The 27,169-nt window shown below is 43.4% G+C and overlaps 1 protein-coding gene across 1 annotated transcript; it reads right to left on the minus strand.

Annotated features, from left to right (window-relative positions):
- Positions 1–2,577: 2,577 nt before the first annotated feature.
- On the minus strand, positions 2,578–27,169 carry PCCB (propionyl CoA carboxylase, beta polypeptide). The gene is made up of 14 exons (XM_010087986.1): positions 27,053–27,169; positions 24,678–24,746; positions 22,668–22,724; positions 19,208–19,321; positions 17,511–17,621; positions 17,080–17,188; positions 15,981–16,101; positions 12,023–12,104; positions 9,741–9,864; positions 8,285–8,392; positions 5,458–5,558; positions 4,206–4,304; positions 3,910–4,003; positions 2,578–2,838 (listed from the first exon to the last, which is right to left on the minus strand). Exons 1-14 carry the CDS (start codon positions 27,104–27,106, stop codon positions 2,717–2,719), a joined length of 1,365 nt encoding a protein of 454 aa, XP_010086288.1. The 5' UTR covers positions 27,107–27,169; the 3' UTR covers positions 2,578–2,716.

The following is a 27,169-nucleotide window of genomic DNA, read 5'->3' on the forward strand; positions in this document are numbered from 1 at the left end:
CAATTTAAAACTGATGCTTCACCTTTCATTTAATAAACTATTCAAAATCATGAGTATGATGAGCACCCTCTTCACTATAACTTTCTTTTAAATGCTTGTTTGGACCATCACATCTTGTCATCCCATTTATTAGTAGTAAAGGAAATACTGAAACTGAGGTAGTTCTCGCATAGTCCAGGCTCCACAACCAGATTCCGTACGGCCACCTTACCTCAGCCTCAGAGCAAAGGGGGTCTTTTTTTCACCCCCCCTACCTCCCCACTGTGGTGTATTTGGGGTTTTGGTTGATCTGGGGGGGGGTTTACTGTGAGATTGCTGTAAATCTGGTAAGTCATCACACACGTTGGGAGAGTTGCACTGTTAAAAATTGTTTGAACTATCACAAATTTTTGAGAAAAATTTTACTCTCCTGCCCCGTATACCTGAAGTGGACCAGACCACGTGGGAAGAAATGGAAGTGATGGAAGTGGTAAAGGTTTGGAAGGTCTAACAGCCAGCTGGGCCAAATGAAGTTTTACGGATTCCTGAAACAAAACATCCTCTGTTACTCACATGTCTCAGAGAGAAAGGTGCTATTTTTGGCCAACCCATGAATTATTTCATCTCTGTAGCACTAAAGAAAACTGACTTATTTATCATCTGGCCCACTTCGTAAAGAAAAATCATCCCAGGCAGAAAAAAGCATCAAGGTGAGGACAGGATTCAAGATCTGAACTGCACCCTAGGACTACTCCTTGGACACAGCCCCCGTGCTAAACCTACAACTGCTTGTAAGTTATGCTCAACTCCTGATGCACTGTGGAACACAGTAAGTAACTTGTCGTGCTTGTAAGTTCAAGGGCTGCTCCCTCTGTTGAAAGGATTTTATTTTATATCTGTTGTTTCTGCAGGTGACTGGAATTCAAGGGGATCTGGAGTGGTGGGGCCAGAGCAGCTTTTGCAGTGTGCTTCCAAAGGGGTGTGCTGGTGGAGCAACTGACTGCTTGGAAATCCAGAGCATATAAAAGCCAAATTCTTGTGCTGACAAGGGACGGAAGAAGGATGAAGTCTAGAACTAATCAGGTTAGGAAACAATTAAGGTTGTACTTTTTTTCTTTGGGACAATGACAACTGGGTTTCTCATTTAGTGTCTCCTCCTGACTCTGAGCAAGCTGAAGAACTATGCGCGTATCGCTTCCCTTAATGTGGCTTTTGCCTCGCAACTTGGGACAGGCGCCAGCCACTCTCTCAGCTACTAGTTACCTTTGAAAAATCCTCTTGGCTCTCACAACGTCCAGCTACACCTTTTCGCACACTAAGACCTCCCTTGGTGGCAATGACCCCCAGCACAGTGACAGGGCAGTTTTACCTTCCCAGGCTGCAGCCAGCTCTGTTCCCTGGGCAGAGCACACAGCACCCGCTCAGTGCTCCTGATGAGATGGGAGGTACGCTCCTGCAGCCGGGACAGCCAGGACGTGGGTAACCTGAATGCCTTGCCTCTAGCTATTACAAAAGCCTGTGGAGCGGTGACTCATATGTGACATGCTCCTCGGCAGTGTTTTCAGATGATTTCTAGTTGTGGTCTTTGTCCCCCCCAGGTGCAGTCTCCCAGCTCCATGGCTGTGCTCACTACCCACAGGCTGCACCTGCCTGGGAAGAGAGGCTGCCCGGACAGTTGCCATCTCGTCTGTCTTCCACTTCAGGCGCGTGCTTGGGGAGCGAACAGCAGCCGCTGCGGTGTGCAGGTAGGGCAGTTCTCGGTCTTAAAATATAGTGCTGTTAATTACTGAGGTTACTTACAACAGGCAGGTCCTTATAGGACTTCATGTGCTTGGCAGCTGCTTGCAGTAGTGCTGCACACAACGGCAGCCGTTACTCACTGCCTTCCCTGGCTGTAGTTAAAATGCAGCTTCCCATGAGCAGAGTGGGCATGGGCAGCAGCAGGAACATCTGCAGTGGTTCCTTGTAAGTCTGGCAAATAATCTCATTAAAAATCAGGCTGGAAGAGGCCTCTGGAGGTCTCTGTTTCAACCCTCTGCTGACAGAGGAGAGCCCACCACGCTCAGGGAGAAGAATTTCAGTGTCTCACCAGAACTGCGCTCTTTCCAGTTTGGGCGCATTGTCTCTTGTCCTTCAAGAGGAGGCTGGTGCCATCTTCTCCATCCCCCCTGTGCCGCAGCCTGGAGGTCACTGACCTGAGACCCCCAGCATGTCGAGGCTGCAGCTCGGGACAGTCTAGCAGAGGAACAGAACAGATGAGGCTGAGACTGGCAAAGGCTGCGTCCCAGCGTGCTGAAATCCAAGCTCAGGATTTTTCTGTGTCAGTCAGTGGTGCAGGAAGTAGAGCCAGACTCCAAGCGTGGACCCAGGGCTAGACCTGAACTCCACCGGGGTCTGAATTCGCAGCAGTGAGATCTCGCTGCAGCTCTGCCAGGCTGAGCCACCTCCACGGCCCGGGACGCAGGAGCCAGCGGAGCATTTGACCTTATTAACAGCTCACCCCCAGCAGGCATTGCAGGTCGTGGTGATCATTAACCCACCAGAAAAAGGCTTTCTAGAGATGAACTGATAAGACCCCAAATTAAATGAGATACGTACTATGATTTATTGATGGTCATTAGCAAAATCAAAGTAAAGAGAGGTATTTCCATTGCAAAGTAGATCTCCGCTTGAACAGAGAGTAGTTGTGTTCAGAACACTGCTGTGTCTCCCTGCATGGCCCAGCCCCTCCCAGCACTCACAGTGGGATATTGGCGTGTTTCTTCCAGGGACTGGACTGTGCTTTACTGGCCAGCACATCTAGGTCACGGCAGATGCGCATGCGGGTGGTGGAAGGTTGGATGATATCATCAACAAACCCTGTAAAAAAAAAAAAAAAACAAACCAAACAAACCTGACTAACCATGAAGTGTTTGCCTCTCAACCTTCTATATCTGGGTTTTAATGTAAATAAGCAAAATCAAAAGAATATTTGGAATAAACCGTTCACAAGCTACAAATTAACTTTAAAAACCAATTTAAAAAAGCCTGAAAAAGGAAATATCCCTGTGTCAAAGGTTTTTAAATTAGAACCATTTGCATTTTAAATTTTTTAAAGGAGGCTTTACTCACTGAGTACTGCACCTGTTCCTGCAAGTTTTTAGACATCCTGTCTCCTTCCATCTACTAGTATTAGTCTGATTTAGAGGTTCAGAAGTCTTTATTATTAGAGACATCCCTCGACTTTGCAGGTGCAGGAGTCTGTGTGTTTTCTGGCTCAAACAGCAGCAGCAGATGGTCTGCTGCAAAACCAGAGGGAGCAATGCTGTATGTCCTGGCTGCGGTGGAGAGCAGCTTGGCCAAGTCTTCCCAGCTCTGTGGCACTACTGAGGGGATTTAAATGAAGTACAAAACCAATCAACAGAGGAAGCCAGTGTAGCTGGAAACAGAGAGAGCTGACTCCAGAGCCTACAGAACTGCCTTTTAGAGCATAGTTAATGCTTCAAAGCTAGAAGTAAAATTCAAAAGTAAAAACAGTGGAAAAAGTTACTCCAAGGAGTCCCGGGGAACATCACTGAACTGAACCAAATTCTGACCCTTTCTTAAGGCCACCGGTCTGCATCTAGGACTGTCAAAGAGATTGTCAAAGCACCTATACTTTTAAGGAAAAGGCTGATTTTGAGATGCTTTCTAATATCTACAAAATCTAAAAAATGCTTTTCAGTGCAGTCCCCAAATCTCAACAGTCTCCTTCCATCTGAAGATGTGTTTTGTGTCTAGATGTGTTTTTCCTTCACATGCACAAGCTATGGTTACGCATCACCTTTCTGACTCAGATACAAATGTCTTGCCTAACTAACTTACGAGGGAAAAGTTTACTCAATAGCTACAAATTTATCTTCGTGCAATGGCAAACTCCAAGAGGGGACACGATGTGCAAGACAACCATACCTCTTACAGCAGCAGGAAAGGGGTTTGCAAACTTCTCCACATATTCTGCTTCTGCATCTGCCTCTTTTCCTCTGAAGATGATCTGGACAGCACCCTAGAAAGGGAAAGTTTGCAGGTCAGGGACAGTACTTCAGCTGCCTCCTTCGCCCGCCCCCCCCACCCCAGTACACACAGATGTCCAGGTAAGCTGCTTCAGAGACAATGCCCCTTGTCTGCATCTCCCCAGGCCGCCCCTGTGCCGCCGCGAAGGCGTGGATGGCTGCTGCGCACCGGTGCGAGAGTCAGCCCGCATTTACCTTTGCGCCCATCACGGCCACCTCTGCAGTAGGCCAGGCGTAATTCGCATCTCCTCTTAAATGCTTTGAGCTCATCACATCATAGGCACCCCCGTAGGCCTGGAACAAAAACCAAGGGATTAATTACTGTGAAGTGACCTTGCACCAGCAACAGCCTGCGTTCCTCTTGCAGCTTCTGCTATTCCAGAAACAAACAAGTGGGGCTAAATTTTACCTGAAAGAGAGTATGAACATCTCCATTTTGCTACAGCAATCTCCTAAAACTAGATGTCTCTTCAACTAGAATCACGAAAGAGCAAGGAAGGGGACTGCTGGTCACCAAGGCCGTTCTTGATGGCAGGTAGAGAGGAATCTGTGTATGTCTGGAACAGCAGAGCTCGACCCGCATCCTGCACCCGCACACAAACACACCCGTCAGCGTGCTCCTGGAATCTCCTGCCCAGGGAACACAGCACTCGGACGCTGCAGGGCTCCGCTCTGGTGCTGGAAGGGATCCAGGCAGCAGGGATGAACAGGTACTGCAGAACCGCAGAGCAAACTGCAGCGCAGCCCGGTCCGAGGCAGTACTGAAACCTGCAGCAAGGCTGCAAGCTTGGGAAGTAACGGATGGTATATTGCAAAGAACCAGAGAAGGCAAAGGGACACAGAGGGAGAAAGTTATTTTTTTCTTTTTTGTCATGGTAAGTCAAAAGCCTATCAGAAAAACAAGCAGGAGGCACAGACCAGCAAGGAAGCCGCTGTTAGGACCCAGCAGGTCCCTGGAGCTTATGGCAGCATGGCATCAGGTACCTTACAGAAAAAGAGGAAGGAAGAAAATCAGGTAGACTACAATGAAGTATACGGAGGAAGAGAAACCATGTGAGTGTTAAATCTGCAGACACAGCAGAAGATAGATACGATCAGCACTGGTTCTGGAAAAGGAGACTGAAGTGGCAAGAATAGAGAAAGAAGATCACAAGGATTTGGTGTGGACAAGTACTTGACTGAAGGCATTCCAGGGAGAAAGCCAAGAGCAGCAGCATGCGATTTCAGAGGAGTGCAGAGACAAAAGGAATGAAGGAACTGAGGTAATCGTCTGAGAATAGAAGGAATGGCCTCTTGTAACCTGATATGAAGAGCTGTTACCAGATGGGACAAACGGAGATGTGACAACAATAGAAAGCAGAAGTGGGACAGATGGATGAAGGTTCGCAGAACTGAAATTGTTCCTAGTGGAACTCTAAAGGAACACCATGGAACCGTGCCAGCTTACCTTTCTGGTGATGATAGTAATTTTAGGCACAGTTGCTTCTGCAAAGGCAAAGAGTAGTTTTGCACCATGACGTATGATTCCACCATACTCCTGAGCTGTACCTGCAAATGACAAAATTTTTTTCACTCCAGGGAATTTGCAAAAACCCCATACACTGTTTGGCAATTGTCATCACCCATTACCAGCAGCAAACCTAACAACAACCAGAGCCACGCTAATATCCAGGCAATGGTCTCCATAAGATGCTGAGCAACTCTACAAAAAATCTCTCACCAAAAGCAGCATTTATTTGTGTATAAAGTCACGGAACCATAACACTCACCAGATGGTATCTTCCTACCTTCCTACAATTACATCATTTTCAAGTTTCCAAATGTGACTAGCAGCAAAAAAACTCAACCTAAATTCATTTCCCCAGGAAGCCAGTCGTCCAACCCCCTTTTTTCATACTGGAAGGCAGCTTGGCTGCCATACCAAAGACCTATTCCAGTCTTCCTTCAATTGCCCAAGATGATGGACCTTAACAGACAGAGCACAAATTCCTCTACAAGGATTCTCAGAGCAGCTGCTTCTGGGGAATGGCCACACACAGCAGATATGAATGCAAGTCATCTCTTTTATAGGATGTCCAACACAGCCTGGTCCCTAGCACAACCCTAGCTGACTTGACCTGGAAACAGCAATCCCATGTACTTTATTTCTAGGATGTCTGAATTTCAGACCACTGGATATAACTCTGCAATTACTTTCTAGCAGTTTATCCACCTCTGTCTTTTGCTTTCAGCACCTGAGATAACCTCTTAGAGTCCTTTGGGACCTTTTTAATGGATTATTAAAAAAAATAGTAATTAAATTTTAATTAAAAATTATTTTGTGATTTTTTTCTAATAACTTATTTGGTAGTCTGTTTGTGGCTTGACTTTAACGCTTCTTCTCAACTGTAATTCGAGTGTCTAGTAATTTATGCCTACACTTAGAAATGTCTGTTCTCAACTGCAGTTTCACTGATGGTTCTTTAATTTCTCCAGCCAGTGGGACATGTCAAGCCTGCAGAACCTTCCCAGCAGCAGAAATCAGAACAGCCAAGTCTTCTTATCCCAAGAAGCAGTCTGAACAGAGCTGGGACGCTCAACCTAGACCCAGAAGCTGGGAAGCACTCACAGACCCTCTCATCTAGTCACAGCCTTAGTTTCTAATTCACACTCAGAACACAATAGCCAGTCACCTAAAATGCTTCAAATGTAAGCTCCATTCAGCTGTTACTTAAATTGTTTACACTGTCACCCATGGCCAATTAACATAAACCCTTTTCTGGACGTAGATTCAGTCCCAAACTTGTTCTAAATATATTTTTATCCAGCTACGGGAGATGAATGCCTTAACCGTCGCCTCTGTGCACACCTGTTAGCGCTGGGGGATGGTTGAAGTGTTTGGGTCGCTTGCACTGTGAGATGTTTTGTACCCCGTGAGCCGCTGTGACAGATTCTTCTTCTCTACTCAAGAGGGAAATGAGGTGATCAACATGCTCAGAAAGTATTCCTTCATCTGAAATGTCTAATGCTAATGTACTGATCTTGCCAAGCTCCTTAAAATACAACAGTTCAGGATCACTGTCAGGCCTTAGATCTCTTCTCTTTACCTGTCTCTACTTTTCTTTATCTTCCATTTATCTACTTTTAAACCAACAATCTCTTATGCAATATTAAGTTACTGCATTTCACTGGCTCCATGGAAATAGCTCTGTTCTTGAGTTCTCAGCAACCATCCAAACCTGGGTTCCTGCAGGGACCCCTGAATGGAACTAAGCTGCTTCTCGGGCCACATCAGACAAGGATGGTGTGTCTACAGCAGGAGAGGGAGGAAAGAGGGCAAGAGCGAAGAGGAAGGTTCTGTTAACGCCTTCTGTCTCACCTCCTTGTTAAAACATGCAAAATACATGGAGGTAGACAGTTTCCTTTGCTGCAGCAAGGCCTGGACAGCAACGTGGGCCTGTATGAGTGCTGTAACGCCAGGGATGAGCAGATTGGGTTGGAATGCATCTTCACCGTGCCCTCAGCTGCCACTCCCAGCTCTGCTTTGGCTGTGGCCTCCCTGCCCACTGGGAAACCATCAGTGCTGCGCTCCCAAGTCCTTCTATCCGGGGGGCTCGGGAACAGCGTGTGGGACTGCCTGCCACCGCCCCTCGGGAGCCCACAGGCTTTGCAGGGTACCACGCTATCCAGCACAGAAACAGGCACGTAAATAAAGCAGCATCTAAAGAAAAGCTGAGCTCTGAAAGGGCCGTGGGGTCTTGTTATAATAAAGAAAACAGAGTCACTTCCATCGCGTTATGACAAGGGCAGCATCCCCAGGGAACGAGGGGGTTTTTTGTCGGGCAGGCCACAATCAACAGCTTTGCAATTGTGCTGGAACTGCAGAGAGCAGGATGTACCTTTCCAGAGCACAGTACACCCACGCTTGGCCCTGGCAAACTGGTCATCCCAGCGTCTCCCATCGGATGCTCCATCAACCACTTCAGCCTTAATTGGCTGCATGAACTGGCCTCTCCCCAGTGAAGCCCAGCAATGGTTTGTGCTCTCAGCACACCCCAAGAGCAAGAGCAGTGGCGGTATCAGACACTTATTTCATTTTCCTGCAATTTCTTGCATATTTCAGTATCCTTTTGTGATGGCTACTGTACTCAGAACACAGCCTTTCTGTCCCGAAAAGTGGCATTTTTAAATCTGGCTTAAGTCCTCTACAGTACAGGTCTTCTCACAGAGATTTTCAAATGGGTTTTTAACACCACCCCCCCTGCAAGGAGCTGAAATATAACGACAAGGCATACCTGGCAAAAATCCAGGAACATCCACAAAAGTAATCAGGGGTATGTTGAAAGCATCACAGAACCGAACAAAGCGGGCTCCTTTCACAGAGGAATTTATGTCTAAGCACCCTAAAGTCAAGAAACCAGGGCAAGGTGTTAACAATGCCAGTGATCTGCTAATAGAGGTCAGTCAAGGCAAAGTCAAATCACACTCTGTTTTAGCTGTATTGTCTTCTTAAAACAAAACAAAAGCTTATCAGGAGATAATGCAGAGATCATGAGCCATGAGGTTTTGCTGGTTTAGAACTGAGATTAGAGTAACAACTTCACTCAACAGGCACTCATTTCATTTTTCTGAACACTGTGCATAGAGACCTTCTCCCAAAAACCAGCAGTTCAAATTATATTCTTGTCATTTAAAATATTTTTCAGTAGTTTTCTCTGATTTTTCAGATCAGTCATATTAAAATACTACAGAGTTCTCAATTTTAAAAAAATGAAATTGGAAAAAAACCCAATATTTTTGAGAAAGATGATAAAATTTTTTGTAAGCGTGCCGCTTCTGTTCTCTTTCAGTGCCATTTAGGATTATATTATGTGCTGTTACATTAAACCTAAACATTTTGTATAAGAGCATCTATCTGGAACATTGAAAATCTTTGTTAAAATTGAGAATATCAAATTACAGCTAAAGTAATATTAAAACCTACTGACTGTCTAGTATCTTGATAGTCATAGCTTGTAAAGATGATCAAAAGAATTACAACATCCTACTGGGTCATCTGATTTTTCCAAACAAAAAGGAACAAACCTTAAAAACAAGGAGTGAAACAGAAAGTCCCGCTTAGTGAAAGTCACTTCAGAAATTACCTAGTCAAGGAAAGTAAAATCCCTCCACAGTTAAAAACATAAGGGTGATATTTGCGATAGCATATGTTGTACCTTCTTACCTAAATTATCTGAGGTCAAGAGCCCCACACTTGTGTGTGTGAAAGCTTTGCATGTTTCTAGCTACAGTAAAAAAAAAAAAAAAAAAAAAAAAAAAGTTACCTCACCCTACAGAAGAGTTGTAGGTGTTTTAACCCTGTGGAAGTAAGTATGTAGTTCCCATATTACGCTTAATTGCAGGCTGCTGCCAAGTAGGTCTTCTGCCCACCCTGCTTATGTGCTCCTACCACTCCTCTGGTGCTGCACGCATCAGTCATATAGGTACCCGGGAGCACGATCTCCTTGCTGATCCACTAAAGCCTTAAACTGTTTCTCCGTTAGTTTTAATGCACCACAGCTGCATTACAATGATACAAGACAGAGAAAGGGATAGAAGAACATAGCAAGAATGAGTGGAGGACCATACAGAGCCTAAAGAGTTAATCTCATAGCAAGACAGCCGTACAAAGCATGCAAAAACCCGACACAACAGAGAGGGGGCACACACACTGTTAAAAGGTTGCACAGCGGACTGGTCCAGCCAACGCACCTGATGCTACTTTGGGTTGGTTGCCCACTATCCCAACGGTTCGTCCATTCATCCTGGCAAATCCAATGACAATGTTTCTGGCATAGGAAGGCATGATCTCGAAGAACTCCCTTTCATCAGCAATCTGCAAGGGCAGGAGTTGGGCAGAGCTCTCATGAGGACATATGTGTATATTTATGCACACGGGCAAACACAAAATCAGTTATGTTAGTATCAGAACTTCTAAAACATTTCAGAATTTGAAGAATTAAAAGGAATAGGGAAACCTTTTAGTCTTCTTCGCAGCCTTCATTCTGGGAAGTATCTAGTGCTGCACTTCTTATGAAAACTGCCACTGCAGCATCCCATCAGAGAACATCCTTATGACATTTCCTCTACAGTGAGTTCTTTTTCATAGCTGATTACAAGTTAAAACTTCAAATCAGATGTCAAGAACTTCTTTCTTCCAAGTCTTGGTAGACTACACTTTTTAAAGAACAATTTCCAGTGTCAAAAAGCAAATAGTACTTTATGGAGCTCAGAAACTCTCCACCACGCATTTAATATATACTCTAGTTCTTGGCAAGTTCAGAGCACTTTGCTAGCAGAGCCGATACAGCTGCTCTGCTGCGTGCATCTCCCCACGTCACTGCCAGCGCACACAGCAGAGAACAGAGACACGCTTTGATCTGCGCTAGAGGAACACCCGCGCTACGTCCAACATCTCTATCTGGAACCGCGGGTCCTTGTGGCTGCACTTCCCTCTGCGGCTGAAGTTCCAGCGCGCGCTCGGTGTGTAATGCAGGATCAAAATTCACATGTTCAAAGGAAATCATAATTCCACGTGGAGCAGCAGCGACACCTATACACGGCTGCCTAGTCTTTGCTACTAGAATTCCTTGTTTTCACCTGTTTATGACAACCTTGCCTACACAGACTGCAGTCTGCCAGTCATTCCTGAGACTGAAGCAAATGAAAAGTTGTGAAAAATGTAACTATTATTAAAGTAGTTTTATTTCTTTCCTTAATATTTCTCCAAGTCTGTAGGAGGGTTTGGGTTTTTTTTTTTTTCCTAATTCACTTTTTTTTTTTTTTTTAATGCCACCTTTTAACTTGGAACAGGTGGTACAGAATTCAGAATGGAAGAATCCAGAGATTAAAGACATCCTGAGCTTGCTTTCTCCACTACAATGAGTATAAATGCAGCCAGTTGCACACTGAAATGTGTTAGCTGAATGAGAGTGTGGGGAGAGACAGTCAAATGAAATAGCCCACGGGAGAAATTTGTAAAGGTCCTTCAAACCCAGCTGAACACCCCCCCCACCCATCTGTGTGTGCTGCCTGTGAAACGGGGTCATTCCTGGCTTCACCATCCGCCTCAGAACCCCGGCTCGTCTGCCACTCAACATCCGAGTGGTAGAAGCAGCAGCTGGAAATATTAATATGCAAAATTCAGACTCTCAGTGTGCTCTACAGGTGGCTGTAACAGTTTCATGTGATAAAACTTATTTTAAACCATGTTCTCTGCCCAAGCGTTTATAATATATTAAGTTGTTAAAACTGGAAAAGTTAAGTACTCAAAAGTTAGGCAAGAGAATTACCACCGTGACCTATGCTGCTTTAATAAAACCTCCATTATTTATATATTGCAATACTGGCTTCCAGGTTTTTTTTTAAAAAATAGTACAATGTTTCCTTTCCTGCCACCCTCACAGGAGATCTGCCTCACTTAATGAAACTTTAACCTTGGAGTTTCCAAGCTTCTGAGTGCTTGACTTATAATTTAAAAAATATATTCTCGTACTGTCTGTGTACATAACTGCTTCCTAGAATAAACAGAGAAGCACTCTACGTAGTTCACTACCTTTTTGAAAAATGTGTCAGAACTCCAGACAGCAATAACAAGATGCAGGGAGGGGGGCAAGTGACAGAACTTATGACAAGGGGGGAACAGATTTCAACCCCAGAGAGAGAACAGAGTTACAGCATCTTCCACCTGTACAGTTATGCATGCAGCATAAGAAGATGTATCCTGAAAATGAATCTTAGGGTTTCTTTCACCTGCTAAAGTTTTGGGGTTTTTTCTGCAGGTTGTTTGTTTGGTTTTTTGGGTTTTTTTGTTTTTTTGTCCCTTCATTCGTGGCTACTACACAGGTAAAAATATTAACTACTATAGCAGCTAACTATAGTCTATTAGAAACAGACTTACTATATATATGTCTTCAGTGCCATTCTGCTGGTTCCTTTCAATGCTTTATCCACAGAATATAACACCCATATGAACGGCACACCAGCAGACTTACCGAGTGGATGATATCCAGCATATCATAGGCTTTAGTGGATTCAACTGGGACCACTGTGTCCAGCTCCGGAACCAAACGATCCCTGCAGAAAATAACAAAGCGTGAGCAACAGTATTTATGAATCAGATGAACACCAACAGCTCAGATAAACAATTCCATCTCTCTGAGACTTCATGGAAACTGCTTCTTCAATAGAGGGAACAGAAACGGGGCTCATCGTCTCAGGCAGCTGAGCCCTCACGCACCAGGAGGACACGAGCCTGACCCGGCTCTTCCTGAGGGACACAGCTCTTCTGCAGGCACCTCTGCTTTTGAAACCATCTCCTGGAAATGCCGTTTCACCTCCTTGACCAGGAGAGCGGATGATGACACACACAGAGTACGAGCAGGGAACTCCGGAGGCAGCCAGATGCTACCAACGGCGTCTGCAGGGGGCACTGGAGGCCCGCGGGACCCAGCGGCGGGGCACAGCTCAGCCCTGGGGACACGGATTTGGCAGAACTAGCACCAGGCAGAAGCAGCAGAAGAGCTGCTTAGCCAGTGGCTCCAGCCCTTGCAGCTGGACCCACAAAAGGTTTTTTTTTCCCATGGCAGAGCAAGGGCTCCCGTCATGCACCAGAATCTACCGCCCATTGCCAACTGCGATCCCTTCCCTGCCCGCACTTTGCACTTGTGGTTTGGGATACACCCAACCCCAGGAAACCCTTCCATGCTTATTTCCCCTGTCACCAAACAGGAAGAGATTTGTGAATGGAGAGAACACATCTGGCTCCCAGCTTCTCCAGTTTAAGGGCTGCGTGTAAAGAATCGTTACTGTTGCTCTGCTTAACTCAATGATGATGCACTCCACGTGGAGCTTTACATCTAACAAAACTGCCGCCTCCCTGTTAGCAGCTGACACGATCAGTTACCTCCATTTCTGATCATATCAGCTTCATTAAGGACCCACACGTGTTAGCATTCACTGGGTCTTGGGGTTCATTCCCAGTCCCAGTGGGGGGTTGTCCATTTTTATGAGTCATCACTAAGCAGGATACAGGGACTATTATATTTGTGGTATTCCATAAAAATACTAATCTATATTTGTTCTAAATGGTGTTTCTGTGGAGCTCTTACTGAACTTTTACTGTTTTAACAATGCCATGATTTAGTAAATTTCAAACAAGACAAGGCTCTAGCCACCCCACTGAAAACCGAAGGAAGTGAGCTGCAGTTTGTCAAAAATCGGGCAGAAACTAATAACGCAAGCCCCAGAGCCATCTCTGTGCGCACTCACATACACAGGACTAGAGCCACAACTCCTTGCCAAGACAGCAAGAGATACAGCTATGAATAAAATAAAACTGGCAGCAACTCTTCAAGTATTTCTTCCACGTGATTAAGAATATTGCATGAAAATAGTTCCACAAATTGATATCATGAAACCTTAATCGGATGAAACAACCCATTTTAACATACTAAACCCCAAGATACCAAAGATTTGAAAACTTTTCCTTGTCCATGGAGTAAATGTGAATGTGCTCCAAGTTCTGTCCATTGCCTGGGGTATCCCAAAGGATAAGGAAAGTGGAAAAATTAAATTATTGCTCCCATAAATTCACAGTGCTGTAGAGTACCAGGGGAAATTATAACAGCATTAAAATGAATAACCACCATCAAAATGAAGACATTACCCAGGATATCTCCTTCAAATCACCACAGATGAAGGACAGCTGGAGCTTGGTAGTAGAGTCACTGGACTTACCAGGTTGAGAACCATGTTTCTTCCAGATCCCACTGATCAGGAAGGAACTGCTGCTCATCACCAAAGCAGTCACCCAAAGCCTGTGGCACCCTGAGACACTCTCACCCAGATCAATACTGGTTTTCATTCAGTACAGCAGTGAAACTGTACTCGGTTACCAAGAACTGATAATAACCTCCTGCAGAAAACTGTCTGCAGACATAAGGCTTTAGAGGAAACAAAATGTGTTGATAGTCAAAGACATGTAAAGGTAAAATCACAGCACAGAGTATACCAGTGCAGTGAACTAGACACTCTTCAAAGGCAGAGGACATATCCACCATGAGTCAGCTTGGCACTGTAAGGAACCTTCTAACTCTTTAGAACCCAGGCCACCGACATCAGAAATTCCAACAAACAGAAGTTTCAGCAACCAAGACAGACATTTTTCAATACCACAAAGAACCTACCCACCTAGAGGAAAAAAAACCACAACAAAACAAAACACAAAAAACAAACACCAGCAACACAAACAAAAAAACACCCCACCAGCTTCCAGACTTAACAATGAAGACAAAAGGATGTTCCATTTATTTGCATTACCCATGGCAATTTTTTGTGGTGTGAAAATGATGCAATAAGAAATAAATTACTCTAGAGGGATGGGCTTTGACTGGAACAGCGGTAAGGATCAAACACGTCAATTCAAAGCAAAAGGAGTCTATTAAGTCATCAGGATGTCCAGATGAAATATTACCAGTGTAAGCATTAAGATCACAAATGGGAGAAATATTGGAATGCTCCTATAAAAACAGGCAAATTTAACAAACAGATCTGTATTCACATGTACAGAGACTACTAAATGGAAGTTCCTAACACAAACGACCGAGCATTTATTATACTGTGATCCTCTAACAATGTATCTGGTGCTATGTAAAAGATTGTCTCCCATAAGAAAATAAAGAGCTGATCTCTTATACATTAGTGGCTACAACATAACTGACCACTTCTCACAAGAAAATAAACTGCCTATTATGAGATACATTGTTTAAAAAAACCCAGACTGTTGTTTCTATAATGACATGAAAATATCACATTCAAGCCTATAGGGGGTAATTACCCTGGTACAACTTGTTGAATGCTTAGAAAGAACATGATAACCTCAGAGGTCATCCTCCAAATTTACCAAATAATATAAGAGATTTGCTTTGGTTTGACACTATCAGAACAGTCTTCCAGTTTATTTAACTCCTGAAGATCAACATCTCAGAAAAAATTAGGACCAGTAACGAATTGACCTGTCTGACCATTCTCTAAAAGCAATTGGCAAATGTATTTCTCTAATAGTGAACCAGAGCAGTGATTTGTAAAATTGATCCAAAAAAACCTCCCCAAACAAATTGTTTCAAAGACATTGCAAAGAACAGGGAAGCATGAAGAGAAGATAACCTTTCCAACTCACACGTTAAAATCTTCATGTGTGTAAGAACCACGAGACATAGGTCATACACATCTGCAGAACTGAAAGGAAGAAATTCAGGAGCAACTCCCACACAACCTCTTATGGGTCCCTACGGAAAGGGCTGAGCTGGGGGTACAACTGGATCTCAGGTCAAAATGCTTTTCCTCCACTGACATTGTCTGTCTTTAACCCTCCTAGCAAGGCTGGCTACTCAAACAGTCCCATGCCGGCTCTCTGGCTGTCCCTTTATCTCTTGGAAAAATTCTCTGATAAAAATCCAGACAGTCGCTGTTTCCTCTCTTGAAACGACTCAAGTCCTGCCTTTGTGATGTTGCCAACTACACAATAAGCCTGATAGACAAGTACCTAATACATAAACCTTGCCGCCTCCTTTGCCTCCTTGTTGCTTCCCCACCTCTAACCGTAAGGAACAGAACTTACACAGCCAGGCAAGTTCTCCCCACTTCTCTTCACTGTGCTATTTTCTGCCTCGCTTGCTTGTTTCAAGAGACTGGGACATCTGTACAGAGATTACTTTTCCCTATATTCTGTACGCAGCCAGCACAACTTTGCTTTGAGAAAATAGAAAAAATGAATCCAACAGTGAGCCTGTATGTATGCACACATATTGAAACATTCCCGCGTTCACACACAAGGCAGAATGACCAGCCAAGAGCCCAGCCACAGAACGCTCATTTCTTTATGCTCCTCGAGCCAGAGAAGCCATGAAGTTCAGTGGTCAGAGACCACGGATCTCAGCCAGTCTCTCTTACCTGGGATCATGGCATTCACGGACTGGTGCTGGATCACGGTTGCTAAGAGGTAAATAATTAAAAAACTCTCGGAGATTAAGTAAAGCATCTATATCATTCTCAAAGGCTCTGTGTGCAACTCCTGGAAAGAAACAGTTCAGCAGTTATTGACATTATTTTGCAAGGTTTCAAGTATGTACCAATAAAGATACAAAGAAGTAACAGCAAGAATTTTGAAACCTGAGCTATTAAAAATAGAGAGTTTTAAGCCACCAAATTTGACCAGCTCAAAATATCTAGAAAATGTGTGGCTGTATCAGACTTCTTCCTTAACAGGTCTGGATTGCTGATCTCATATGTAAAATAATGTAAACTGATTTATCAGCTGTCACAGACCTAGCTGGATCCCAGCCTTCTGAAATCCAATCCAGGTTACCATGCCGCCCTCGAGCGCTGGACTGCAAGTTCTTTTATAGAAAGGCTGGATGTGAGCAGTGTCTGTGGGAGTGGTTTTGGTTCACCATCAGTTCAGTTCACATAGAACTGGAGATCTCACAGTCATGTTGAGCCTCAAGAAGGTTCATGAGTCACCGAGTTTTCCCAGAAGGGGAGCAGGGGGAGGCAAAAAAACCAAAACAAAACCCAAAACCAACAACCCCCCCCCCACCCACACCAAACACCACTGCACAAATTATATTATAGTTAAGAGGATCAATTCATCATGTTAGTAAACAAACAAGGGATTGTTAAGAATCTTTCAACACATGCAAATTTGTGGACAACAAACAAAAAAACCCGACACCATCCCAAGCCTGCCTTGCTTAGCCCTGCCATCCAAGAACCTTTCCAGCTCTACAATCTTTTGTGGATTTGCTACTTTCTCTTCCAAATCCCAGAACTCTCCCACACCCCCACTTTTCCTGTTTTGTTTTCCATTAGTAAAAAGGACCAGTAAGAGAGCCCTACACACAGTAAGATCCTGTGCTTAAGCAGAGTTTGATCACTTAGACTCGAGTGACACCCACGAGTACAAAAATCTGTATTAGACAATCAGCTGTTTTGCTAGAACTATGTCATTTATTTTAAAGAAATATCAGTATGTTAACGACCCAGCTCTCACCGGATACAGCAGTGTGCGTCTTTGCACCCCCCAGCTGCTCTTGGGTGACATCTTCATTGGTAACAGACTTAACTACATCTGGACCAGTGATGAAAAGATAGGATGTGTCCTGGGGGCGGGAAAAAAGCAAAAACACACAGTAAATGCTAGACCCAAGCTGCAAAAACACCTAAGGAAAAGCCACAGCCTTAGAGACTTTCCTTAAAATAAGAAAACAGTAGAATGTAGGGACGTATGTCTTCAAAATCCTTAATGCATTATATTAAAAATCACAGAAAATGTAGTTATTCACAGGTTATTTGGGAAAGTTATTACTGGCTTTTGGTGAAAGATAAGCTTAATCCAAAGCAGGAGACAGTCTCCAAAAACACCCTTCAGTTTGTGTCTGATCAGCATTACCAGCAGCAGATTGGGATATCCTCCATCCTCACCTTCACCATGAATGTGAAATCAGTTAAAGCAGGCGAATACACAGCTCCACCAGCACAGGGACCCATAATGAGGGAGATCTGGGGAACTACCCCAGAACACAGAACATTTCTCTGCAACAGGGAAAAAAAAAAAAAGAAAAAAAAAAAGTGGCTCTTTAAGTCTGTGCACAGATTGTACAAGAATTCACAATCACAAAGAGGAGAGGACAGCTTGCTTTATTTTCTGTGAGACAAATATCTGGAGAGAATGTCTTCATGCAAGTAGAACCAATATAATTTTGTTGCTACTGTTTTGCTTCTTGCTGTTCCCATACAGTTGATTTCATATACCATGCAATGACTGCAAAGGAAGGCAGAATATGTGACCTCAGCAGATGTTGTAGAGGCAAAAACATCGCCGAGCCTGGAGGGGCGAGAAGTGTGTGTACCTGACATTTGAACACATAGGTACACTGTCACTCCAACGGAGAAGTAAGCTTTACTAACCAACTGTGGCAGATTCTTTTAAAATCAGATTCCTGCAATGGCTTGAATTTTACACAATGATGAATTACTGCTGTCCACCAACACGGGTGGCATGTTGTCAAATAAATGTTTACATTGCTTATTGCTCAACTGCATGACAGCTCACTTCTCTAACCCTTCAACTGCATCCTCCCAGATCACACTGGGATTCACCAGACTTAGCATCTGACTAACTTGTCATCCCACCTGCTCGCATAAGCACAGTCATGTTTATGTGCTGTGCACTTACTTCCAAGCAATGTGGTTTTGCAGGCATAGAAAATAATGCCATTTCAGTGAAAAAGTGATCAGTAGTGTGTCTAGAGGAAAAATTGCATTAGCCACAAAACACTGCAGAAACACAAAACTTTCACCAGTCCAATCAGTACTGGACATCCCCAAATGGTAAGGTTAACATTGGACTACACACTGTTCTTTGAGCAGAAGCCTCTGACTTGCTTCCCCTCCCCCCCCGCCCCTACTTTTTTTCCCCCAGACCTACTATCTTGACAGAACAGGCACTTGATGCTTCTGATCGGAGTTTCTCAAGCTTTCTTCAAGTGCACAGTGTTTGATTAACTCTCTTTCTGCAGTGGAAATCTTTCACCTTTTATCAGCCCTACTGAAAAGAAATCTGCTGTGTGGAATTCTTAATAAGTCTGTATGTCAGAGGAGACATGGGGACAGCTGGTGGTGGATCACAACCATCAGTCACCCAACCAAACACCCTCTGAACTACAGCATGTCCACCTGTCTCAGACAAGTGGATAAACACTCATGAGAAATTACATCCCAACACAGGCAATCTATAAATTAGTCTGAATCAAAGTTAAATGGCTGTTTTGGGGTTTCATTTCAATTAAGTAAATTGCCTATTCTATCATTCCTACGACAACGCTCACTATATAGCGCAACTCTGACAGAGTTTCTCGTTGGATCACTGTGTTTTACCAGGCTCAGCATTATCCTTGCTTAACAGATGGATAAATGGATTTAAGAGCTACAGTAATTCGCCCAAAGCCAGTAAGAGAACCAAGAGGACAGTCCCTTATATATGCTTCCACCAGGTAACAATGGCTGAAATAAGATGATGATAACCTAAAAGTTTATTACAAATACAGACCTAAGTAAGGGAAGGACTCTGTCCATCTTTGTGGATGCCAAGTTTCCTGGTCACCCAACAGCCTACTTACCAAAAATATATCTGCATAGCCAGCCAAGGACTCCACTCCCTCCTGGATCCGGGCTCCTCCAGAGTCATTCAGCCCAATCACAGGTGCTCCAACCATGGCAGCTTGATCCATTACCTGGTGATGAATGCAAACTCCTTATTATTGACGTAGCTAAGCTAAAATCCCAAAGCAACCAACCCCCAAAGTGTACATCCCCTAGAAAAAAAGCCCATACATGCCAGAATTTGAATTGCCTCCATGGCACTCAGCTTATCCTTTATTTGTATTAATTGCCACAGTCACTGACTGCTCACTGGGGTACCATGTTTTGACCCATTCAGACTGGAGGCTACGATACACGTTTAATCCCTCTCATGGCCTTCAGCATTTCTCTGCCTTACCAGCTGTGCATCTCCATACTCGCCCTGTATTACCCAAACCCTGTGTCAAGGGACAATCACAGGAGTTTGGACCAGAGAGGTCCCATCTCTCTGTTCATAGCAGGTCTCAAACACACCTTGAACATTCCCTCATATAGGTCTAATCTGATCTTAAAAGTTTATTGCAGTGGTGACTGTGCAGTCTCCCTAAGCAGTATATCCTAATGCTTGATTATCCTTCTTAGAAGTTCTTTGATAAGACTAAACTAAATCTTTCCTCCGGAAATTTAGAAACATCGCTTCTTTCTTGATATACAGCAGACAGGGAGAGCAACAAACTACTACTTTGCCTTCATAAGCATTCAAGTACTCAAATCTCCCTTCAGTCTTCTTATTTCCCTTCTAAGCACCATCAATTCAATCACACTGGTCTTCTTACATCCCACTTTCTAGATCTCTGATCATTTTCGTTACTTGCCTCAAGATCCTATGCAACGCTCCCAACAGAGGCTTAAGTGGGAGGATTGAATTCCTCACATTCCTTACAGAAAATATTCCTGCTTATTAGATCCCAGCAAAATGTTTGCCATTTTCATCACACTGCAGCACTGGCATATTACGTTTAGATCTGCTGTAACACTAAAATCTGCTTTAGCTCCTAAATAACTTTCTATAAAACTACACATTATCACTCAATCCCCATCGTGAATTGGAAAGTTGCTTTTTCCTGCCTGGTATTAGCCTTTTCAATCGTTGTTACAGAATTATATCCTATTTCAGACAATCTTTAACTTACTAAGATTTTCAAAACGTCAGCCCTGTCTTTCAGAGTGCTCACAGCATCAACCTTGAGTTTCTACTGCCTAGAAACACAGCCCACATACCGAGTCCCATTGCAATCACTGGTATCTTGGTGGTACCAGGATTGTAGCCTGAACATGAACCGGTGATAACTGTCTCTCTGCAGTTCTGAAGTGGCTTTGCTCCTACTTGCAGTCATTCAACAGAAAACAGGGGTTCTCCATGCTTTGTGCCTCAATGTCCACTTAAAAGATGAAATATCACTGTGGCAGACACACAGAATGACTTTACAAACCCACGTTTCCAAGAACCTGTGTGGACTGCCGAGGCTCTGTGGGCCACCAGCAGCCTTGTTTGCCTATGTGCACATTACACAAGACATGATCAAATGCTTTCCTAAAAATCAGCTGAGTTGACATGTATTGCTCCTTCCCAGAAGGCCTGTTATCCTAGCAGGAAAAGTTAGTGAAACAAGTCCACTGACACATTTTGCTATTTTCCAGGTACTTATATACGGATTCATTATTTATTTCAAGACTTTTCCAGACACTGAAGTTCCTCCTAAAACACATCAATACGCACACTCAGACTACCAAAAAAAGTATTCATATATGTGAGACTTTTTTTTTTTTTTTGCCATACCAGTATTCATATGGAACATTTCAGAATTCATTCTCAAAAATACTTTTCTTTGTCTCATGGACTTAACAATTGTCTTGAAACATAGTATCACAGAAGCACACGTGTGTCCAGGCTTCAAAGTGTTCCCTACCACAAGCGGGCACATATTATTCTCAAAAGAGCCACAATAAATCTCTGTTGCTTCAGGGAAACCTTTACAGGCATTGAATGTGGTCTGAAAGACCACGAGGCTCTTCTGCAAAAGTAACAGGCAATCTGTAGCCCAGACCTACCAAGCTTGGAGCTTTGCTGCAAGATGCCAAACATTGCTACCTCTCTGCAACTCCAGGAAAAAAATCCCAAAGGGGAAACTATTACCACCAAAGGGCCAGGTCTCCAGGAAAGCCCAGCTGAGGGAGAGCAACTTCACTTCCATGTTCCAGGACATTTTACATGCCGTAGTCCACCACTAAGGTTTGCAGGAGCCAAGATCACCTCTCTCAGAACAGAATTCTGTTTCCTGGAATTCAATCCAGTAAGAAGAACTAAGAGAATTGAGAGAGATACCTCACCACCCAGACAGTCTTTGAGCTCTCCACTGCCCAGGCTACAGCCTCAAAGACTCTGAGCCCAAAAGCAATCGATGCATCCAAGCCTTCCAACTTTGGAGCCTACCACTGACGTTGATGCCAACCAAGAACAGTACCAATGAGGAAGGACTCTTATTGTTTTTCAGTTCTGCTGCCAGCACTCTCCCTGCTTCTTTAGAAATAAGAGCTTAAAAAAAAACCCAGCAGAAAGCATCCCATCATTCCAGTACCATCACATCCCTCCCCAGTACAAAGAGACACGGCAAAACTTCAGTGTGAAAGGGTAATACCAAGTCTTACCCAACAACAAGGCTTAGTAAAGCCAAGTAGTAATTATCCAGCCCAAAGTCTTTGTTTAGTTCTAGTTTTACACCTTCTCACTGCTGAGGAGTCTATGCCAAAAAGTAATTATTTCCACTGGGAGAAAAGGCCTTGCACACCAAAAACCTTGTTTCTGATTCCACAGCAGGAAAATTCAAGAAGTTTTCACCAGCCTGCACCACTGAACACTCATGCATGAGAAGTTCTTGTCCTCCCTCCCCCTGGGATTCAAACATCAGCTCTTCCAGTGAGACAAGCAGACAAATGGGAGTAAATAGCCACAAGTGCCTGATAACAGAAAATCCAGGTATCAAGGCGACCACCAAGTTGTAAAAGTGTTTATCTTCAGATTGTTTACTTGTCACACTTCCACACAGCACTGTTTACAGGAAAAAAGTTTCTCCCAAGTCATTTCACATTTCTCTGGTAGACAATAGCTAGCTATTTTATATTTGTCCTTTGCAAGTCTCTCTTGTCTTTTGGAGCACAGTAGAAAAAGCAACTTAATTTAAACAACGTGCATATTACTTGGAAAAGCTCTTTTATACTGGAAAAGCTTCCAAAGAGTACCTCTCTGCTCACCTGTGCTTTCACATCTTAACTGATATGAGGAGAGGCATTTTCAGGCTGCCACCACATATGCCAGAGTCCACTGGAGTCAGTCACAAATCACCTTCTCCAAAATCATTAACACGACAGGTTGGAAAAAAAAAAAAAAAAAAAGGACACTGACAATTTTTTATTTTATTTTCTGCTGTGAAATATTACCTTGCAGATCTTCTGGGCATGAGCTCCAGATAAACTACCTCCAAATACAGTAAAATCCTGGAGGGAAAACAAGTTTTAGATTAGGGAAGAAATCATTTCAGTAAAATGTTGCAAGTAAACAGTATAATCCTACAATGCTCTATATTTGGTATGCTGCTCCAAAATAACCCAACTTCCTTCCTGCAGCCTGCAGATCAATCCTGTTCAATCCAAGCCTTCTTTACAAGCAAAATGATCTTTTACACATATTTGCCAGTGGATTCTATCTTAAAAATGATCTTTTGTACACATTTGCCCTGTTAAAATTCTGTGTTAAAATCACAAACTTACTATGTCTCATTTGCCTTTTTTTTTTTCCTTCACAGAAACATTTTCTCTTTCTACAAAGATATGTTCCTCTTTCATGGACATTCTCAATACTCGATAGCCTGGGGAAATTTCACCTGTGAGGAGGGTCCCCCTGGAACAGGCAGTAAGATGCCTGCACACAGGCAGAGATAAGGAACTGAAAGTATGTCATCATTCTATATCCATGAGTTATGCTTCAAGAGTCGATTACTCTTTTATGGGTGCTGCAGGGACTATGTCAAACTGACTGTTGGTGCCACTCCTAGAATGGTGCAGCAAGATCTTGACCAAGCAACATGAGGCCCAGGGACTGATCCGGAGGAGAAAGGGGATATTGATACCTATCAGCACCAACAGAGCCCAGAGCCAGGCTCTGCTGAGCTCCACTGATGCATTCCCACTGAGTCTGACTGTCAAAGAAATCTAAAAACCTGTGGGGACAGAGAATAGCGTGACTATGACTAGCAGTTGAACCAAAAAGGAACATTTCATGTGGCAGCTTGATTTAGATGAGAAATGGTCTTTAAATAGAGAGAGGTGTACCATGAAGGAGCATATATAATTTTTTTTTTTTTAATATAAGAACTGTCCTCTACTTGTGTTCTTCTAATGTTAAGGTCTGTGTTCAGCTCACATCTTGTGTTCAGCTCCTGCCTTGCGTTCAGGCCCCCATAAAAGCGTCCTTCCTTGGAAGAACTACGTATCCAAGACAAAAAAGGCAGGGTGCACGACTTGCTACAAGGTCACACAGCAACAATCATTTTAGCCATGATAGCACATTGAACAAAGGCTACTTTGTGGCTCAGAACAGAGCAGCAGTTACCAAGCATCTGAAAGAAAGCCTTTCTTCCACTGTGTTAAGACAAACCAAGATAAATCTCTATCTATGGTGCTTCCTCTAATATATATTTACTTTAATATAAATAGTATATTTTCACATAAAAGTATATTTTATTTATCTATTTATATGCTGTCTATCACAATCCCTTCAGCTAATCAGTGAGTTTGAATGTGAGAAACAATTCAAGGTTGCTCAAAGGCCCTCTATAATGAATCCCACTCATTGCTTGCTCCCCAGTTGACGTCTCCAGCAAACAGCCCCCATGCTGCAGACGATGTTTGCTCAGAACCATTCAGAAGATGGTTCTCAGAACTCACAAAGCCTTCCACTGACACTTGCAGGTCTCCACACACCTGCAGGAGCTCATCCACACACATCCAACCGCAGGGACAGAGTCCAAGCTTGCAGTTGCTTTAAGCACACGGTGCTCGGTGACTTCTCCATTAGTTCCCTTCTTGTCTTCAAAAAACGTAGTTTTGGAGGACTCCTCCAGTCCCTCGGCATGTGAATATCTAATGATATTACACTGAAGTAGTAACAGTTCTGTCTTTTCAAAGCATTCCCACTGGCTCTGCATTCTTCACTCTTCTCAGCTCACCCTTGTCACAACTGCATCTGTCACCCAACAAAGGTTTCAGAAATGCTCTTTTGCTTTTTCTTGTCTGAAGGCACCCTGCATCCTCCCACAGGATGTTATGTCCATCTTATGCTTATTGGTAGAAAGTAAACAGGTACATTCCTATGTGGCCACACTGAACTACTGTGGATTTATTTCAAAGGGTAAGTTCATGCTATTTAAAAAACAACAAGCAAAATCATACCTGACTGAAAACATAAGCCAGTCTCCCATTAATCCGTCCGCGGCCAGTCACCACACTGTCTCCAGGATACTGCATTAAAAAACAAATAAATTAATTAAAAATTATGATTAAAAAAAAATAATCCAAAGCAGCAATGATGTCCACTGAAAAACCCACAAGCTTATACCAAGTCAAAGCAAAGACCGATTCTCCAAGAGAACTGGTCTTTCACGTTCACAGTGGGGGCTCCACAAAGATTTTCCCAAGCCTAGAAAGGAAAACTAGAGGTAATATCACATATTAGTGGTTATTAGTATAAAGATCAGCGAATTTTGCAGTTTCCCTTCAAATTTCTGCACATCTGGAGCTAAGGCAAATCATGCCCTTAGAGACAGAATGTACCTTTTATTAGGACCAACTTTGAAAGAGGACACAGCACACAAACCTTTCTTGAGGTGTTGATACAGGGGGAAAAACACAACCCTGGAAAGGTCAAAAAATGCAATTACAGTCATCTCAAATACTTCAGCTTGACCTGTCCCATTTTTCACTCTGTAAATGAGGGAAGAAGAGCGAGCTAAAAGAGGAAATGAAACCCGTGAATCTTAAAATCTGCTTATCTATGTTGTCTCACTTTTTATTAAAGGAAATATATAGAAGTCTTTCAAGGCAACAGAAGAAAATGGAATTTTACTGGGCTGTCAATGGAATTCCAGGCATTTAAATGCTTTTCTCTTTGGTATTAAAAAAAAAAAAAAAAAAAGTGTATCCTGCAGGGCCCACTTTAAGGGCCATTTATGCCCAAGGTGATCTGTTCTCAGGAAGGTCATGCCGGTCTGGGGACTTTTCTCCGACAGCACAGCTGCCAACTCATGGCTCTCGGCACACAGAACAGCAGGAAACACACCCGTAGTCCCAGCCGCTGTCTCACACAGATGACTCCTAAAAGCTCAAGCAGCCTGCAGAGCGGCCTGAATGTGCGCAGAAGTCCTACCCTACCTTCAGAAAGTTCCAGGAACTCAGAGAAATGCAATGCTAAACTAATATTCCAGCTCACTGGCCACAGTTAGGTCATCTGTTGTGAAACTGTGCTCTGTAAACACAATCTGCAGCTCACTGAAAGGTGAATTCTGAAGGACAAGGAAAAAATTAACCCTCTTGTCACTCTCAGGACTTTGCTGCTCCTCCCACCCTCAGAAACAGCCATTTGTTACCAGCATTGTAGGATGGAGGTTCAGTCGTATGACGAGAGGGAACACAGCAGTTATTTCAGTTTGCTCAGGAAGAGTGAAGAATTAGAGAAAAAAAGATGTTTGCTCCTACACTCAGCAAGAGGGAAGAAGGTCTAGGACAACGTCCCTCCCAGCACCAAGTTCCATTAGTCTCCTGGCTACTAAAAGGAAAACAAATCCTTCACCTTTGCTGGTTCCCAATGGCCCAGCTGCTCATGGTGGGAGCCTGCTGATCCCTCCCTCATCCATAGGATGCAGCCCTGCAGCTTGAAGGACTGCAAACTGGTGAACTGGTTTAAGAAGTGCATAGACAGAAGTTGTAGTCATTGTGTGCAGCATGGGGCAGTGGCACACGTGGAACAGCTTCTCACCACACCGCAACCCAGAACACTCCACAGCAAATATGGCTTTTTGCTAGGGGAAGATTCACACTGAACAGGCACATCTACACTAGCCATCTACACATCCCAGCATCTTTGTTGGTCCTTTCTGTATTAAATTGCAACAAAATACTCTTCCCATGTAGGGATTTATCAATGTTATGGTGAGAGACTTTGGGGAGCCACGGATTTTCCCCCTACGTGATAAACCTCGTGTACCATGTTGGTTTAGGACACATGGCCGTATAGCTGAAAACTGCATAAGCAAACAGCCTGCAGCTTGCTAACAGACCAGTCTGAATGCATGAATTTCCAAACGTATCACATTTTAAGGCCCTAAAGGACTTTTTGACTCTTATAGTTTGGCAGGCATAAATATGGACCTAAGTTATTTAATCCTGTAACTCCAATGTTACCTGTAGGTAGGGAGGCTGAAGTATCTACCCATATTTGTTCTTCTTATCTGACTTGATTGACAAAGTTGTAAGAACAAAGCTCTGCAGCCTCCTCTATTATATAAAAAACAAATCTATGACAGTATCTGGGGAGGTATTTGAACCAAATGGGTGACCTTATAAAAAAAAGGTATCACGCTTAGATAATGGAAAAATAAACCATGTAAGCTGTTAAATGGAAACTGAGAGGAATAAAAGGAAATTTGCAAAACAACAAAAAAGAGAAAACAAAACAAATAAGTTACATGTGAGCAGAAGAGCCTATTTTCAACCATCTGGCTGGCTAACCAGCAGAGGACAAAGAAACGAGTTATATGGAACAAAAATACCTTATTCTTATTAGAGTCCATCCCAAAGTCAGAACATCTATGTTCCACAAACATGTCATATTCATCAAAACTGTCGGGGTCCAACAGCAGAAGAATTCGTTCTCTTGCTGTCAGCTT

Source organism: Pterocles gutturalis, unplaced genomic scaffold (genome assembly GCF_000699245.1).
Source record: "Pterocles gutturalis isolate BGI_N339 unplaced genomic scaffold, ASM69924v1 scaffold42026, whole genome shotgun sequence".
Taxonomy (NCBI): Eukaryota; Metazoa; Chordata; class Aves; order Pterocliformes; family Pteroclidae; genus Pterocles; species Pterocles gutturalis.